Source organism: Vombatus ursinus, unplaced genomic scaffold, assembly GCF_900497805.2.
Source record: "Vombatus ursinus unplaced genomic scaffold, bare-nosed wombat genome assembly UNPS02014945.1, whole genome shotgun sequence".
Lineage (NCBI taxonomy): Eukaryota > Metazoa > Chordata > Mammalia > Diprotodontia > Vombatidae > Vombatus > Vombatus ursinus.
In genome coordinates, this window is record NW_020954723.1 from 21,180,757 (window position 1) to 21,197,649 (window position 16,893).

At 40.6% G+C, this 16,893-nt stretch overlaps 1 protein-coding gene across 1 annotated transcript; it reads right to left on the reverse strand.

Moving 5' to 3' along the window:
• Window positions 1-6: 6 nt before the first annotated feature.
• On the reverse strand, window positions 7-15,668 carry CIPC (CLOCK interacting pacemaker). The gene is made up of 4 exons (XM_027844985.1): window positions 15,561-15,668; window positions 8,132-8,320; window positions 6,392-6,561; window positions 7-1,255 (listed from the first exon to the last, which is right to left on the reverse strand). Exons 2-4 carry the CDS (start codon window positions 8,265-8,267, stop codon window positions 350-352), a joined length of 1,212 nt encoding a protein of 403 aa, XP_027700786.1. The 5' UTR covers window positions 8,268-8,320; window positions 15,561-15,668; the 3' UTR covers window positions 7-349.
• Between the last annotated feature and the right edge of the window lie 1,225 nt (window positions 15,669-16,893).

Consider the following 16,893-nt stretch of genomic DNA (forward strand, 5'->3'; position numbering starts at 1 on the left):
ATGCACCTGTAAGCCTCTTTAATGAAAGGGCAATTGCTAGCAGAGCTCAGAGAAATAATCTCTTCTGTCCCCATAGCATGTGTCTTTTATTCCTACCACCTGATTCATGCAGGGTCCAGGGACAGCTCCAACCTGAGGCTCCTGTTGAAGTATGACATAATACCGGCATGGTGCACAGGGTAGCAACAAGAGCCAGTTAATGGCAGGTGCTCTCACAAGTGAGCCTTGTGAGCACATTCTTCAACTTTAAAACAAAAAGAAAGCTTCTCTAGAAGCTTTGGGACACAGAAGCAAATATCAGTTAGAAGCACTAGAATCACTCAAATGATGGCAAAATATGCCTCCTATGCTATATGTTTGCATAAGCAGATATCGCCTCAAAGTGACTTCCAGGTGGACTGGACACAGATGTTAAAGATGCTTGTAATTTGGCCCAAGCCTGAGGAGCATCGCCCTTTGTGGCCTCCATCAAGAGCTGGGTTTGCTCTTTCAGCCGATCCAGTTCAACCTGAGTTGCCTGGTTCTGACGAATCAACTCCTTGGTTTTCAAAGTGATCTCCAACAACCCAGACCTGTGCAAGATCACCAGGGTATTCCGAAAGCGCCTGTGCTTGCTCTGCCGCTGCTCAGGGAAGGTTTCTGGAGGGTGGCAGGGCTGCTCTCCTGCTCCAGGTGGGCCATAAGGAGCTGATAATGCCGAAAGCGGCATGGGACTCTCCAACCCATGCAAAGTGCTATCAGATGAGCCAAGGGGGCGGGGGCTAGCAGGGGAAGCAAAGGTCAAATTTGGAGCTTTAGCCACACGGCTACTAGACACTGCTGGACTACCAGGAACAGTCTGCAGACTTCTACTTGCTGCCAAAGATGACAAACTCTGCTGAACTGAGTCCTGAGCAAGTTTTGTGTTGGGTGGCACTGGGGTAGAAGGATTAGACGCCAAAATATTAGTCTTGGTTAGCCCAATGGAAGACAAACTTGTCCTGTGTCTCTCTGTACAGACTCGTTTCTGCATACCAGTTTCTCCTCCTTCCTCTGGGTTGAGGGCAAGGCTCCTCTTGCCTGGATGTGGAGCTATTTTGGTGTAAGAGTTTAGAATAGGCAAGTAGTTTCTGGAGTCATTTTTCTTTTCGCCAGCAGGGTACGGACTAACAGGAGGTGGCACAGATGGATGAAGGAATACTAGCTGTGGCTGAGCTGGAATCACTTCAAAAGAGGGCTGGACCGTCCAAGACTGGAGATGGGATGAATTTCTGCCCTGAAAAGAAATAAGGAAAAGAACTCCATTGCCACAATTTACACACTTATAAGATTAACAAAGCGTCAATCAGAATTGGCAGAAAGGTTCATCATCTACCTAAACCCCACAAATGGGGTTTCCATTGCACACATAACAAATTCAGACCACATCACAGTCATGATCTGAAAGAAGTCCTTTCAAAATCTGTGTGTTTCTGACTACAAACCTTATAAAATAATGAAAAACTATTTCATTTTAACACCTTTTCTAATGGAGAACAAACATTTTTATTCCAAAGGTGTCACTTAGTTGTCAGTAGCTGTAGTCATTGTATAATTAGGGTCATAGCTAAGGTGATGATAAAGTATGCTACAATTTCTGACATCAAGTTAAAATGTGATGCCAGCACATGAAATACAGGCTCACGGTATCATCCCATACTTCTCCCTCTCCATTGTTAACACCCAGAAAGTGTCATCTAAACTTGTTGCCTCTGCTTCCTTACCATCACACAGTTCCCAACCCCTTCGCCACCCTGCTGAAACTCCCCTCTAACAGGTCCCCAAAGGTCTCTTAACTGCCCGATCTGATGGCTTTGTCTCAGCCCTTATTCCCCTCTCCACTCCCAATCTTTCTGGCATGGCTGGCCATCCTCTTCTCCAACATACTCTCCCCTCAGATCACATGGTCACAGCCTTAAGAGCTGGAAGGGACCTTTGAGGTCATCTAGCACGACCTCCTCGGTTTATAGTCGAGGAGACTGAGTCCAAGAAAGGTCAAGTGACTTGCCCAAGGTTACACAGATAGTAAGTGGTAGAGCCAGGATAGACGTCAGGTTTTCTGACTCCTTCCTTAGCATGTGTGATAATGAGTTTCCCTTTCCTGGATCATCAGCCCTCTCAACTCCTTAAGTATGAGTGTAATGTTCCCCCAAAACTCTGGCTGGCCTTTGTCCCTCTGCCAAATTCCCTTGCTTGCTTGTCCCATCCATTTCCATGGGTTCAAACTATCACCTCTAGACACATATTTCTAAGTCTATGAATCTAGCTTTAATCTCTCTCAAATTCCAGTTGTATATCACAGACTACATGCAACATTGTCACCTGAATATTGTGCCTGCAACTCAAGCTTCACAAATTAAAAACTGAACATGACCATCCTTCCTAAATCCATCTCGCTCCTCAAATTTCCTATTTAGAGAACCACCATGCTCCTAAGTCACTCAGTTTTGTAAACTCAGCGTCTTCCTTCACTGGCACCCCATAGCTAGTCATCTGGCAAGTTCCATCCATTCTATCTCCACAAAATTTCTGCAGTCTATACCCTTCTCTGCATTTAGGCTTCCACCACCATAGTTCAGACCTTCATTATCTTTCAAGTGGATTACTGTAATAGCCACCTAATCAGCATCCGTGATATGAGTCTCCCCCTCCCCCTTTATAATCCATCTTTTATACAGCTGCCAAAATAATCTTCTAGGTATGGTCATGTCACTTCTCTGCTTAAAAAAAAACCTTCAGGAGCTCTCTACTATCTCGAGGATAAAATATAAACTCCTTAGTCTGGCATTTAATGTCCTCTACAACCTGGTTGCAACTTATCTGTCTGGCAGGCATCTAAGTGGCACAGTGGGCAGAGCGCTGGGCCTGGAGTCAGGAAGACTTGAGTTCAAAACTGGCCTTAGATACTTACTGCCTGGGTGACTCCGGGCAAGTCACTTAACCTCTGCCTGCCTCAGTTTTCTTAACTGTAAAATGGGGACAATAATTGCACCTATCTCTCCAGGTTGTTGTGAGGATCAAATGAGATAACATACATGAAGCACTTAACACAGTGTCTGGACCACAGCAGGCACTTAACAAATACTTATTTCCTCCCTTCCTTCCTATCTTTCCTACTACTATTATTCGTGTCACTCTCCTTTACACACTCTATGTTCCAGCCAAATTGGACTCTGAACTCAATGCCATCTCGTGCCTCCATGCATTTACGCAAACCTTCTCCCCAGAACACACTCCCTCCTCAGCTGCCTTTTGGAATCTTTATCTCCCTTTAAGCATTAGCTTGTATGGCTAACATGATTCTGTTGACCTAAAAACAAAGTCAGAGAGTCATCAGAGCAATGGTCATAATACTGAGTGCTATCTCCTCTGTTGAGCCTGATCCATCCAAGCATGAGTATTCCCTCATTTGCTTCCTTCACTCCCTACCTTGTAGCCTGCTTCCCTGTCAACACGTTATATCTGCCTCCCACCCCAAAGAGAATGTAAACCTCTGTAAGGCAGGGATTGTTTAATTTTTGTCTCTATAGTTACAAAACAGTATTTTGTGTATAGTAAGAACTTCAATATCTGTTGCATTTAAGTTTGTTGTAAAGTCTACTTTCATTTACAAACAGAACCCATTTCCTCAAACTTTCATAAATTTTACTCTCAAGTTGGGTGAAGCTTGCAGCAGATGATTGCTTTCTAGTTTTAAGACAATGAAACTTGAGAGACATAAAGTATTTGGTAACTTATCTCTCATATATAGGTCTTTAAAGCATTGATTCAGATAGTACTGTACCCTAACTCCTGAGGGCTGGTCCAGCCCAGTTTTGAGGGGGATCCCTAAAGAGATCTTATAAAGGTCTAAGTCAACTCGAGGTCACCCTACTACAAAATATAACCACAGAAAAACATTTAATTCTAAGATTTGTGCCTGTTATATAAGACAGACACACAGGATAGATGTCTCATAACCAAACAAGAGTAAATTTGAATCTCCAGGGAAATTTTAGACTAGGAATGAATGAGAGGAGTGAAATGACTAGTCTGGCCCAGAATAAAGTACAACTTCAGCCTGTTCCTAGTTCAGACCCATATCATAAGGGTGAGTCAGAAATAAGGGGAGATTTATAAGCTAAATAGCTGATTGCTTCACTGTATTCCAATCCTATGGCTTTAGAATGCCCCTCCCCCCAAACCAACATCTTTTTACAAGAATGTTTCACTGGTATGCTTTAGCATAATATACTATGTCCATTGTCCTAAAGGACATCTGGCTTAGTTATTAGATATGCAAAATCATTTCAGAGCCCAAGTATCACATAATTTGTCAACTAGACAAGAACTTGGATATTATGTAACCAAACTCTCTCATTTTTACAGATGAGGAAAACAAGGCCTACTGAAATGATTTTGTCAAGGTAACAGCTAACCAGTGAATAGAACTAGAACAAAAGAGCAAAATAAAAATACATTAAACAGTGCAGCAGAGGACAGCACATATCCAATAACACTCAAAAATAAGATTATTATAAAACTGAAACAATACGCTTCACTGCCTATCACATAAACAATAACAAAAAAGGTACCCCCCCAAAAAAAACTCACTTAGCAATGTGAGCTACTTAAAATTAATTCTCAGTTCATGTCATTCCTTAGCGTTTGATATCCCAATAAACCACAAAAGCCTTTCTAGCCAATCACGCTCATGAAGAATATTGCACTGCTGGAAAAGCACATTCAGAACACAACCTTGGATCATCATCAATTTTCTATAGCTATCAACATGGCCTACAACAAAGAGAAGCTATAAGCACACACACAGGAAAGAGAAGCAAGAGGCCCAGAGAAAAGGTAGGGAGAAAAAGAAACACAAATGAATAAAAGCCAGCAAAGGGATAGTACTGGTGATTCAAGGACATTTAAATTAGGTTTTATTTACTACCTTTGATCTTGCTTTTCATTTTCTCACTGAGGACTGCACCAGCAGCTGAGAGGTAATCTCCTGAACAATATCCCTTTTCATAACTCACTAGAATGCCACTAGGCTTCCCTGTTAGAAATCAATATGTTCTCCTGGGAAGAACCAGGCAGTAGTTATAATGCTAATGTTTCTTGTGAAATTGGAGCCATGTTCTTTTAACCATGTAACTAAGGTATAAAAAAGTCAAAGCTATTCAAAGCATTTTTATCTTCGAAGACACCCTCCTCAACCAAGCTTGGCCTTCACCACTAAAAGAACCACACTTTTCTGACAGTAGAGTCAAGTAAAGTTAAAAAGTCCCTTTCTTAAATGATTTCTGGGCTTAAACATTTGCCATTCCTCAGCTTTTGCTATTCACAAATAGGTTCATAGCTCTACAGCTATGCTTAGATTGTAAACTTAGGTCATCTTTTCCTTCATGGTTACTTGATTATTATGTGATGTGTATAATTATGCCATAATTAAAGGACAAATTTACATATTTCTTTGCACCATAACTGCTAACTGTCAAATCTGGTCAAGACTACATATAAACAAAAGAGTTCATCTGTCAAATAAATGTGAGTGGGTGCTCTTGTCCCCACACCTTTGGAGCATCCCAGCAGGCACAATCTTCCCTTCCCTTTGTGTCTAAGCAGTGAGTGACTGTTTAAACTGCTCATACAAATTTCCAAATTCTAAAGATGAAACTCTAGGGTTATCAAAATCTTCTCAACCACTTCTCCTGTCTCACCTTTTTAATGTTCTTCTTGCCTTCTAACCCTTGACAGACAAATAGATACCTAAATCTAACCAGATTGACTTTATACATCACCTTTTCATATTAACCATACCAGGAAATACTGAATTGACCTAGTAACTGGTAAGGCAACACTCTAAAATAAAAAAGGCTTAGGATGTAACATCAATAAACACAAAAGATACTTCTCATTCTGAAACAACAAATTATTATATTCTATTTCCCTAAGTTTCCTCCATAGTTTCAAATCAACTGAAGATTTTTCTTAGTTTTCTCTCCTAAACTGCTTTCTAAGAATGTTAAACAGCTAAAAGATTGCTTATCTGGAAGAGCTACATTGCAGGACAGATTCCTTTGTATATAGTTAAAGGACTGCCAAATGTGTTCACAGGACTTATATGCTAAAGTTCTCATAATTATCATTTTTAGCCATGTCAGTGAATGGAAGATTAACATTTTCACCCTAATAGAGAATTTCAGTGCTAGTCTATTCTCCTCTGGTGTGCTCCTAAAACTTTTCCTTTATCCAGATGATAGAAGATAAGAAAAAAGACCCTAGCAGAGTGTAGTGGCAAAATCAGAAGAATAAAGCATCTTTTAAAGACAGAAAGTACAGACTTTTAACACACAGACTTTCAGAGACATTTTTCTTCCATGATCCTTACCTGTCTGACCAACACGTTCTTCATGACAACCATGGAAGACAAGGCTGGAAAAGAATTATTTGCTACTGTGGAGTTCTGTCGGGGCCCCTCTTCTCCATGCCAGCCTAGGGTGTTCAGCATATCCTCTGAGTCCATTTGCTCTGCACAGCTTAAGCACTCTGAGCTTCCATCTGATACCAGGAAAAGTCAGAAAAGTAGTTAATTGAGTCTGCGGCCACTGGACAACTTGCCTTCTACCTTAGAATGCTAGCTTATTGTGTCTTATTCGATGGTCACTGGGTTTTGTGGATGAGGGACTCATAATAAAATGAATACTACTTGATGGCCAATTGGCAGTCAATGACTGAAATGAGTTGTGGAATTCCAACCAGATCCTTCTGGACAGGGATTCATATTTAAATCCCTCTCATCAGAAGGAACACAAACTCAATGAAAGTCTCAACAGGGGATTTCCTATATATGAAATTAGCCCTTTTAGCTTAGGTTTAAAAACATGCCCTTTGTGTCTGTCCAATCTAAGACCCTAATAAGAGAGTCTATATTCCTAACATAAAATGCACAAAAATTGAAGATAAAATGAAAATTATCCCTAGTCATTTTAATTGGAGTTGTACAGCAGCATCACAAGCTTTGTTAAAATGTTGACCTTTAAAATAATTTTTTATTATTAACAATTGGCAACAAAAACAAACTTTTCAATATAAAAAAAGAACAAGAATTTGTCACATGAAATTCTCATATAAGAAACTCTGAAATTCTATTGTTTTAAATATATAAACATATATGACATATACATGCATATACATATATATATATACTTATATACAAATAAAATTTAACAAGGTAGTAACAAAAACTATTCTATATATTTGTGTCCCCTTCTATGCTTTGTTTTCTTCTGTGAAATTTTAAAAAAACATACTGTATTAATCTTTTTATTTACATGTCTATCACCAAAATCCCCATAGAATACCCCAAGGACTATGAAGATGAAGGAAAACAAAGATTAAGAACAATGTGTTGACTGTTCTAAAAGTTAATTTCTGGCAAACAAGTTATTTTAACGCATCACACAGTAATCCTACTGAGCTGATTCCTTAACTGTTAACGATTAACAATGCACAAAGTGTTTTTTCCTGCAGTCTGACAAACTATTTGTGTGGAGAAAACAGCTGAAACAACAGAAGCATGAGCACTGAAATATTTTTCCCTGCAACAGTGGAAAGCATTTGGTTTAAAGCTTGGAGATCAGGCTGTAACTAGATGTCCCATCCTGCTGACACTGTTAGCAGCTGCTCTGAATGTAACATTACTGTGTGATATCAGAATAACTATTTTAGAGTTTAGATATTTATCCTGTGTATAAAAGTGCCTCATCCTAGTCAGACAAGTAAGTGATGAGTGGAGGAGATTTTGAAAACAAACTGTTATGGTTATAATGGGTGGTTGGTTGTTCAGTCGTTTTCAGTTGTGTCCAAATCTTTGTGACCCCATCTGGGGTTTTCTTAGTACAGATACTGGAGTGGTTTGCCATTTCCTTCCCCAGCTCATTTTACAGATGAGGAAACTGAGGCAAATATGGTTAAGTGACTTGTCCAGGGTCATACAGCTAGTAAATGTCTGAGGACAGATTTCAACTCAGGAAGATGAATCTTCCTGACTCCAGGTCTGGCACTCTATGCACTGTGCCACCTAGCTGCCCCTTATAATGGATAAAAGATAACAAAAAGTATTTTTAACCTGAAAATCCAGAGTCCTTATCTGACTCAGCAGCTGCCATGCTGAAGTGATGAGCCATTTGTTTTCTCTCAATTACTTTGCCAAGTTTAGCCAATAGCCTTCTCGGGCTGCTTCTGGGTGGGTCTTTTCTCTCCATACTCTCACTGTGCGGGAAGCAGATTCATCAACACCCTTTCCATCTGGATAACCCTATGATAACAATTAAATAAGAAGTCATTAATCCTTAGGAACTGAAAAAAGCCACTTCAATGGTGAAGAGCAAATCACTCATACACAGAGACTAACCCCCTCCGGCTTCTGGTATGTCTTCTTGCAGGCCTCAGTGAACAAAAACAATGTATTTGGTAGACTAATTTCCCTCCAACTTCCAAATACATAGACTTTTAGATTCACTTCCAAATTGAAGCATAAGCAGTAGAAGGCTTTAACAAAGAAACATTTTACTAGACTTTTTAGAATAGATAATAATGTATCAAGTTACTTCTATTTCTGAAATGAAATGGATGTTTTTGGACCAGGACTTACTTGACACTGCAAAAATTAAGGTCTCAAAGCCTAGCCTAGAAGACCTCCCATAATGTCCAGACTTTTCCCTTAATACTACAACCGTCTCAGTACTGTGTCTAAACTACTTGCACACTACCCCAAAGGTAAAGGTGTTACAGTCACTTCTGGCAGTTTTTAGACTTAAAGGTAGTTTCCACAAAAGATTCAAATAGGTCAGTAAGCCATAAAGAAATAGGAGTTTTTTATGGAACAGTTCTAACTTGTACACAGAAGACCTAAGTCCTAGAATGGGAGGGTGGAAGTAAAGAAGTGTGTGGTTGCTGGACTCAGGTTTGGGGGTTTTGGGCAGAAAGAGGAAGAGAGAGGAAAGAGACAATGAGGAATAGCCTAGCCCTAGTGGAAAAATTGCTCCTAGACTTGACATATTTAGTTGCTTCACTAACTCTCCATCACTCCTAGTTTTCAAGATGTTTTACTCAAGGGCTGGGCACGTGGATTATTGCTCAGATGTGTCTGATGGGTGTCACAGGCAGGGAGCCCTTACAAGCCTGGGGCATAAAAGTTTCCAGAAAGCCACTCAAAGAGAAAGTGCTAGGTGGGAGGAGAGGGTGGGGTGCAGAGCAGAATGCTTGCTTAATAAGTCCTAAGAAAGGTTTTGTGGACTCTCACAGAAGATGAAAGCTTTGGGGTGATCAGGGTAAGTCGATGAACAGGAAATTGATAGTAACATCTTTATTTGCATAGAACTTTGTGGTTTACAAAGTGCTTTCACACAATCATTTCATGACAACCCTAAAGAGTAGGCAAGGTATGGATTATTAGTTGTTTTGCAGATAAAAAAACTGGACCTCAGAAAAGTTAAGGGATGTCACACAGCTAGTCAGTGGCAAAGCCTAGAACAGAAGCCAAATTGTTAAATGCTGAAATGGGTCACAAAGCTAATCACACAATTGACAGACCAGTGAAAGCTGAGACTACCTCAGATTTAGTTCTTTCAAAAAGGTCCTTTTAGGAACAGCAAAGAAAACACTAAATGGGTACTACAAGGTTGGCACTGAGAAGCACAAAAAAACAAAAACAAAACCTAAAGCGCTTAGCTGGAGCAATGCTTAAGGGAAAAAAAATAATAAATAAGCCTGAGTCTGAGTACTCCAAGTCCTTGGGATATTTTAAATGCATAATCAATTTATGACTTTATTCTATGAGATTTATGGATGTTTGTTTCATTGTTAGGTTCAACACTTTTGTTTTCTTGTCTTCTTAAATGTCCGGACATTACCCAATTATCTATAGGATAAAACTACTGTTGAAAAAATAAGCCTCCCCAAACTAACAAATGAAAACTTATTTTTTTTTTACTAGGCCAATAATCAATTCATTGTAACATATCGTAAATTATCAGGTCTGTTTCAAAACTGAGTCTAGTAGTTGGGAGAATCAGTCACTAGTAACTGGAGGATTGCAAAAAGCTTCATGGAGAAGGGAGTGCTTGAGCTGAATCTTGAGAGAAATAATGTATTCTATGAGGCAGATGACAAAAAGCCTGAGAGCACTCCAGGCAAGGGAGAAGGCCAGTGCAAATGCACAGATACTACAGCAGCAATGCCAAGAACTTCTGGCAAACCCGAGCAACTAATAAATAGGCAGAGGGAGGACCCAAGCTAAAATTAAATTGAAATTAAGGATGTTTAAAGCTTGCCCAACTCCTTACTGACTGTAGTGGAGGACATCAGGGAGCTCAGCCAGTCTGAATGAGAACAAATTCCACATTAGAATACAAGTATAGCTAGTATATAAGTGTGGCATAGAGAATATATACAAGTATAGTATAGTGAAACACTCAATTGATTTAAGGATATTACCTATAAATTTATTTTTATTTTGTTCAGTGGTTAATTTTTAAATATAAATATATATAAATATATTTTAAAATAAATTAAACATTAAATACATAAATAAAATAAACATATTCTTTACCTATAAATTAATTTCTAACCACCAAGAACCCCTAGACAGGTTACTCATTTATTTCTATATGCATAAAAGAGAGAAAATGGAAATGTCATTTCTTACACCAAAACCGTGCACAATGTAATGTCTCCGTACTAGATATGAAGCTTGACGGCCTGGATAACCCAGATAAAACAATGGACTAAAATGTATAATTGTATCTCTAATTAAATCAGGGTCTTTTTGTGTGAAATGCAACAAACGTACATATTTTAATTTTCTTGTAAAGAATGTTGTTGTTGTTAAGAAATTAATTGCAGGCCTCTTCAAAATGGAAGTAGATGTAGCTAAGGGATGGTCATTCAGACTAACACAAAGATGAAAATGAAGAACTGAAATTAGAGTTCCTCACTTCTATTTTGTAAATAATGTCAACACGAAGTTTGCTATCTTACTAGCCATGTACTATCTGAGTGAACAAAATTAACATAGCTCTTTTAATAAAGGATTTTTAAAAATCAGTTACTATTGTACAGTCAGCAGAGCTACAGACTAATAAATTGGATTTTATTCTGCCACAAACAAAATGGGCAGAGCAAAGCTGACAGCAGAATTGGAGAGATGTAAAAGGATCATAGATAGATTTCCAGATCATAAGATCCTAGATTTGGAGCTGGAATGGACTTTCAAAGCCATTCATTTTACAGAATGGCTACTAGGTAGCACAGTGGATAGAATGCAGAGCTTGAGAATCAGGAAGAGCCAAGTTCAAATTCTGCCCCAGATACTTACTGGTTGTATGACCCTAGGCAAGTCACTTAATTCTTGGGGCCACAGTTTTCTCATCTGTAAAATGGGGACGATAGCAGTTACTGCTCAGAGTTGTTGTGGGAATCGATTCGGTTAATACTTATAAAGCGTTTTGCAAACCATAAAGTACTACATAAATGCTAGCTATTCTAATAATTGCAGATGAGAAAAATAAAGCAAAGAAGCATTAAATGACTTGCCCAGGGTCACTCATCTAATAAATAATGTCTGAGTCAGGACTGATCCTGGGTATTCCTGACTCCAAGCCTAGCACTAAATCCACTTTACCAAGATGCCTCTTCAAGTGAGATTTTTGAACCCATGTTCTCTGTCTCTAGAGCTATCGTTCTTTCCACTATACCTCCATGTTTATACAATATCTACTGACACTAGAACATTTGTGGTTTTTTGTTGTTGTTGTGTGATTGTTCAATAATTTCAGTTGTTTTTGATGCTTTGTGACCCCATTTCGAGTTTTCATGGCAAAAAATACTAAAGTGGTTTGCCATTTCCTTTTCCAGTTCTTTTTACAGATGAGGAAACTAAGGCAAACAGGGTCAAGTGACTTACCCAGAGTCATACAGCTAGTAAGTGTCTGGCACTGGATTTGAACTCAGAAAGATGGGTCTTCCTGATTCCAAGCCCAATGTTCTATCCACTGCACCACCTAGCTGCCCTAGAATATCTGTGCTAATCAGAAATTTTAAAAAAAATACAAAATATATTTTAGCATGGTAAACAGAGGAATTTTTATATGTAAACCTCTAATGTAAAGGGTTCTTTTTTTCCAGAGAACAGAAATCTTTAATGTCCCAACAAGGTTCAAGTGAGACAAGACTAAAGGGTTACATTATACCTTTAATTTTTTTCTCTCTGTGGAAATGAGACACATTCTTTTCAATGAGTGGTGATGATGAGAAAAATTAATCACTGAACAAAAGACTTCACTAATAAATAGAATCATATGAGGCACTCAACAGGAGAGACAGCAGTTAGACTGATGGCATTTATTTATCAATGATCTCAGACTGAGAGCTACACAAAATGGCAAAATATCAAAACCTAAAGTAGTTGCGTTGCTTTTCTCCCTTCTAAGTTAAGTGCAAATTTAAATGGCTATTGGCAAACTGGAGATTGAGAATTCATTGCTCAACTCTTTGCCTCTAAGTCATCTGTTCATTTCTGGAACAGGCTGACAGTGGCTAAAATTACTTTGTAGATATCTAAAGTCCTACTGTGAAAGGTGTTAGGGCTATTTCTCTAGGACTTCATTAGAATCTGAACTTAACCAAAACAAGTTGTCACAACTGGCACTAATTTTTCTTGATATAAATGTAACAGTTCTTGAGGGTCCCTAGAGTACAAAGATCACACAAAAGGGTAAAACAACAGCAAATAATTTGTATTACGGTTTTTTTCTATTAACAAACAATGTACACATCCATTCAAATCCATTAACAAGAATCACATATTGCAATTTCTAAACTATGTCATAACTATTAACTACTGTTTTATCAACGAAGTGATAAAAATCTATTCCCAGTCCATTGTCCTCCTGAAGCTATTTATAACATCTCTGGTGGCTTATCAGTAATGCAAAGGTCCTCGATATTTCATAAGCAAAGGTTCTGCATATCCAAGTAAAGGACAAATGAGATTATTCCCAGATTTAGTCAACTTTAGGCCCCAAAGATATGATCTGCCCTCTCTCTTCCAAAACAGAAATTAGAACAGGGGTGGGGAACCTGCAGCCTCGAGGCCACATGTCCCTCTCTAGGTCCTCAAGTGCAGCGCTTTGACTGAAGGTCACATGTGGGCTTGGGACCAAAGGTTCCCCATCCTTGAACTAGAAAGTAACTCACTTGGTGAGGTGAGAATCAGGGTGTTAGTAACAGGATCATAAACTGAGAGCTGAAAGTGATTTTAGAGGCCATTGAGTCATTTTATAGATTAGGAATCTGAGGTGTAGAGATTAAGTGACTTGCTCTACTAGTATCTGAAGCAGGATTTGAAGCCAGGTCTTTCTTACTCAGGTTCATTAGCTCACCATGATATACACATGCTGGGTGAGGCAAACTAACCACGCAAATAAAGAGGATGTGCAGTAGAATTTATACTAATCCAAAAATGTTTATCTGTGTCTTCAAAGCCCTAATCAGATAAAGAAGTGATCCCCTATGAACCTGGGCCAATTAAGAAAGAAAGAAAACCAAGTATAAGTAGACTGGGTCTGTACTATTTTCAGCTTGCTAAACTTTGCCTGAAGTCTTTCCTCAAGAGTTGAATTATTTTTATAAAGTAGTATCTTTACAGAACTGGGAGGTTAAGAACTGGGCATGACAGAATACATAGGATGAAATATAACTCTTTACAAATAAAAGCATAGAATAAATACAGCTAGAACAGTAAAGTAACAATGTATTCTAAGTTTATTCTCTATCTTGAATTTCCTAAGGCATGATTATAGATCAACATTAGTGTATTCTAACAGAGAAGAGAAAGTGCCTAAATTTCTAACACTTATATTCCCTTTCATATCCATTGCCACTGCTCTGCAATGTCACTCCCAGACCAATCCCCATGCCACCTTTGGGATGATACAATTTACCCCACACAATTTCCTAGGTTTGGTATAGTTCATCAGTTCACTTTACTGCCTTCTTCAGAGAAGACGATGGATGACAGAACTTTGCCTCAATTCCCCATCTGCTACAAGTAGCATTTCAGCAACAATGACCACCTACCCATTCCCATCAGCCCACATTACATCTGTGCAAATCAGCATCTACCAGCCTGTTAGCTCAGCAGGGCAGAACAGGGCCAAACCCTGGGTACTGTACTGTGACTGGCAAGCTACCAGCCCAGGGCAAACACCCAAACAACACGTACTGCAAGGGTGTCTTGAACAACAAGAAGTAGGATTTCTCAAACCTGCACCCCAAGCACCAAACAGGATTGTTGGATTTACTCTCAACCAAAAGATCCAGTATCCTTATTTCAATCTCTCTCCTGTTCATTCACTTCTGCCCTATCACTGCCACCACCAGCCTATCCACCTGAAGCCTTTTAAGTACTCTCTTGCCAGGGGTAGCCTTGTTCCTCTGCTGGATTTGTCAAGGTACCCCCCCCCCCCACACACACACACTTATCCTTCCCCACTATCTTCCAAGCCTGCTGCATATATTTCCCCTTCATTTGTTCCTTTCTCCTTTCCTTTTCCCCTCTTACCAGACTTTCCACTTCACCTACCCTCCCCTAATTCTACTCTTCCTTCCTTTCACTTCTGCCCCATCCACCCCACCCCTCTTCAGCTCATTCTCCTCCATCCTGCCCCTTTCCATTCCTTCATTCTCCCTTCATCTCAGCTCTCTTCACTCTCTCCCATTCTCCTCTCTTCCTTCCCCTCATTTACCCTCCACCTCACTCTCCCCATCCTCTCTTCTTCTTTTCTGTCATTATCTCAACACCTCACCCTCCCCAACTTCTCTTCACTTCCCCATCTGCTCTTTACCTCCCTTCTCTCTCCCGGCATCCTACCGTGGTAGGAAAAGCACAGGATTTGGAGCATGGACTAGGGTTAAGCAAAAAGTCCCTTATCCTCTCTCAGCCTCATTTTCCTTGTGTGGATGATAATGCCAACCTCACATGCCTTTCCTCGTGTGTAGGGAGTGACTACCTCACAGGGTTGTTGTAAAAAGCAAATAAAATCATGTATGTAAAGCGCTATATAAATGTCAGTTTATTATGACCCACACCTCTCCTCCCACCTTCCCCTCAACCTCAACTCCTCCTCCTCCACTTCTGCTTCTCCTTGGCCTTTCCCTCTCTCCCCTACTACACCTTACCCTTTCCTGCTTCCTTAACTTTTTACAGGATGGAAAGCTGAAAGACAGCTTATCGATCTTTCACACAAACGCCTTCATTCTACAGGTGCACTGAGGTCCGGAGAAGTTAAGTGACTTGCCCAAGGTCACACAGGTCGGGATTCGATCCCAAATCCCAGGTCTCTGAATCTTTCTTTCTTGCCCCCCACCCACCCTCCTCGATTCCTCCGGGGGCCTCTTATCATTCTCCTCGCCCGGGGTCCGGCCGCTTTCCCCAACTTTCCCCTACTCGGCCCCTTTCCCTTCCAGCCCGCGGGGCCTTCTCCGCTCCCTCTCACCTGGGGCAGGGGTCGCTACTCCAGGACCAAACACAGGCTGTCATATGGCGCATGCGCGAACCAGACCCCAAGGCACCATGACAACCCCCGTCATCGTCGTTGTCGTAATCTTGGTCGAGAGTGTTTCCCCCGCCTCCCCCTCCCGCCCCTTTCTCCTCCCCTCCGCCTCCCGGAAGACCGTCCCTAGCCACGTGATCCAGAGGGACAACCATAGGAACCATTAAGACAGATCCGCTCTCCTAGAAGGGCCCTTTCACAAACATCCCCCGCCTCCTCCGCCGGAAACAGCTGCCACACTTTAGTCGACCTCGCCTCCCCCTCCTTGCAAGGAGATCGTTGAATGGTGGGACGGGAGGGGTGGTCTACGACACGTGCGTCGCAGCGTCTTTCTACTGGAGATTATCTCTCCTGCTAGGCGGACATCTCTATGGTTAAAAGGAATGGCGGGGGCGGGGACGACGGGAGGGGGCGCGCCTTCAGATTCCGCATGCGCAATGCGCTTTTACCGCCATTTTGTAAGGCGGTTCTTAAGTGTGAGAGAAACCGAGGAGAAACATTCGCCCAACCGCCCGAGGGTGGAGGGAAATGTTTGGGTCCTTGGAAGGTTGAGGCGTTGCCCAGAACTCTGCAAATCCTATGGATTGGGGCAGGGATTGGTTTGGGAAATGCTTTTTTTTTTTTAAAGGTACAACGAGTTAAAAATGAATGCACACACAGGAAAGGCAAAGGTAAAAGGCTGCAGCCTCGGTAGAGTCTTGAGCCAATTGAAGCGAGGTGCAGCCCTCCCAGTGTGGCGTGAACACTAGTGCAAGTGAAAGTGGGACAGCTCTGGAGGGCTCTCCGGTGGAGAAAGTTACTTTCTTTATAGGCTTCATCCGAGAGTCTGAGCTCACCACTTCCCCTGCTGAGTCTGGCAGAAAGTCAGGGTTTTAGGTGAAAGTAGTTTAGTGAGAGAGGTTACTGCTTCTCTGCTTCAATTCAACCAGTATTAAGTGCCTCGTGGGTGCCTAGGTCAGGGTATGCTGCGCTAAAACGAAATAGCTCTTGAACTCGGTGATTAGTTGGGGAACAATTATGTGGAAATTTTAATGCAAATTTGAGTTTGAACATTAAAGTTACCTTGAAATAGGTAACTCCCAGGTGAGGAAACTCTGCAGCTTCAGGTTGTATATATATTACATACGTGTAAATATATATATGTATACATATATATACATATGTGTATATATATACATATATATATACACATATGTGTATATATATACATATATATACTTAGAGCCCTGAGAGATTTAGTGTTATGCTCAGGGTTATGCAGCCAATGTATCAGAGG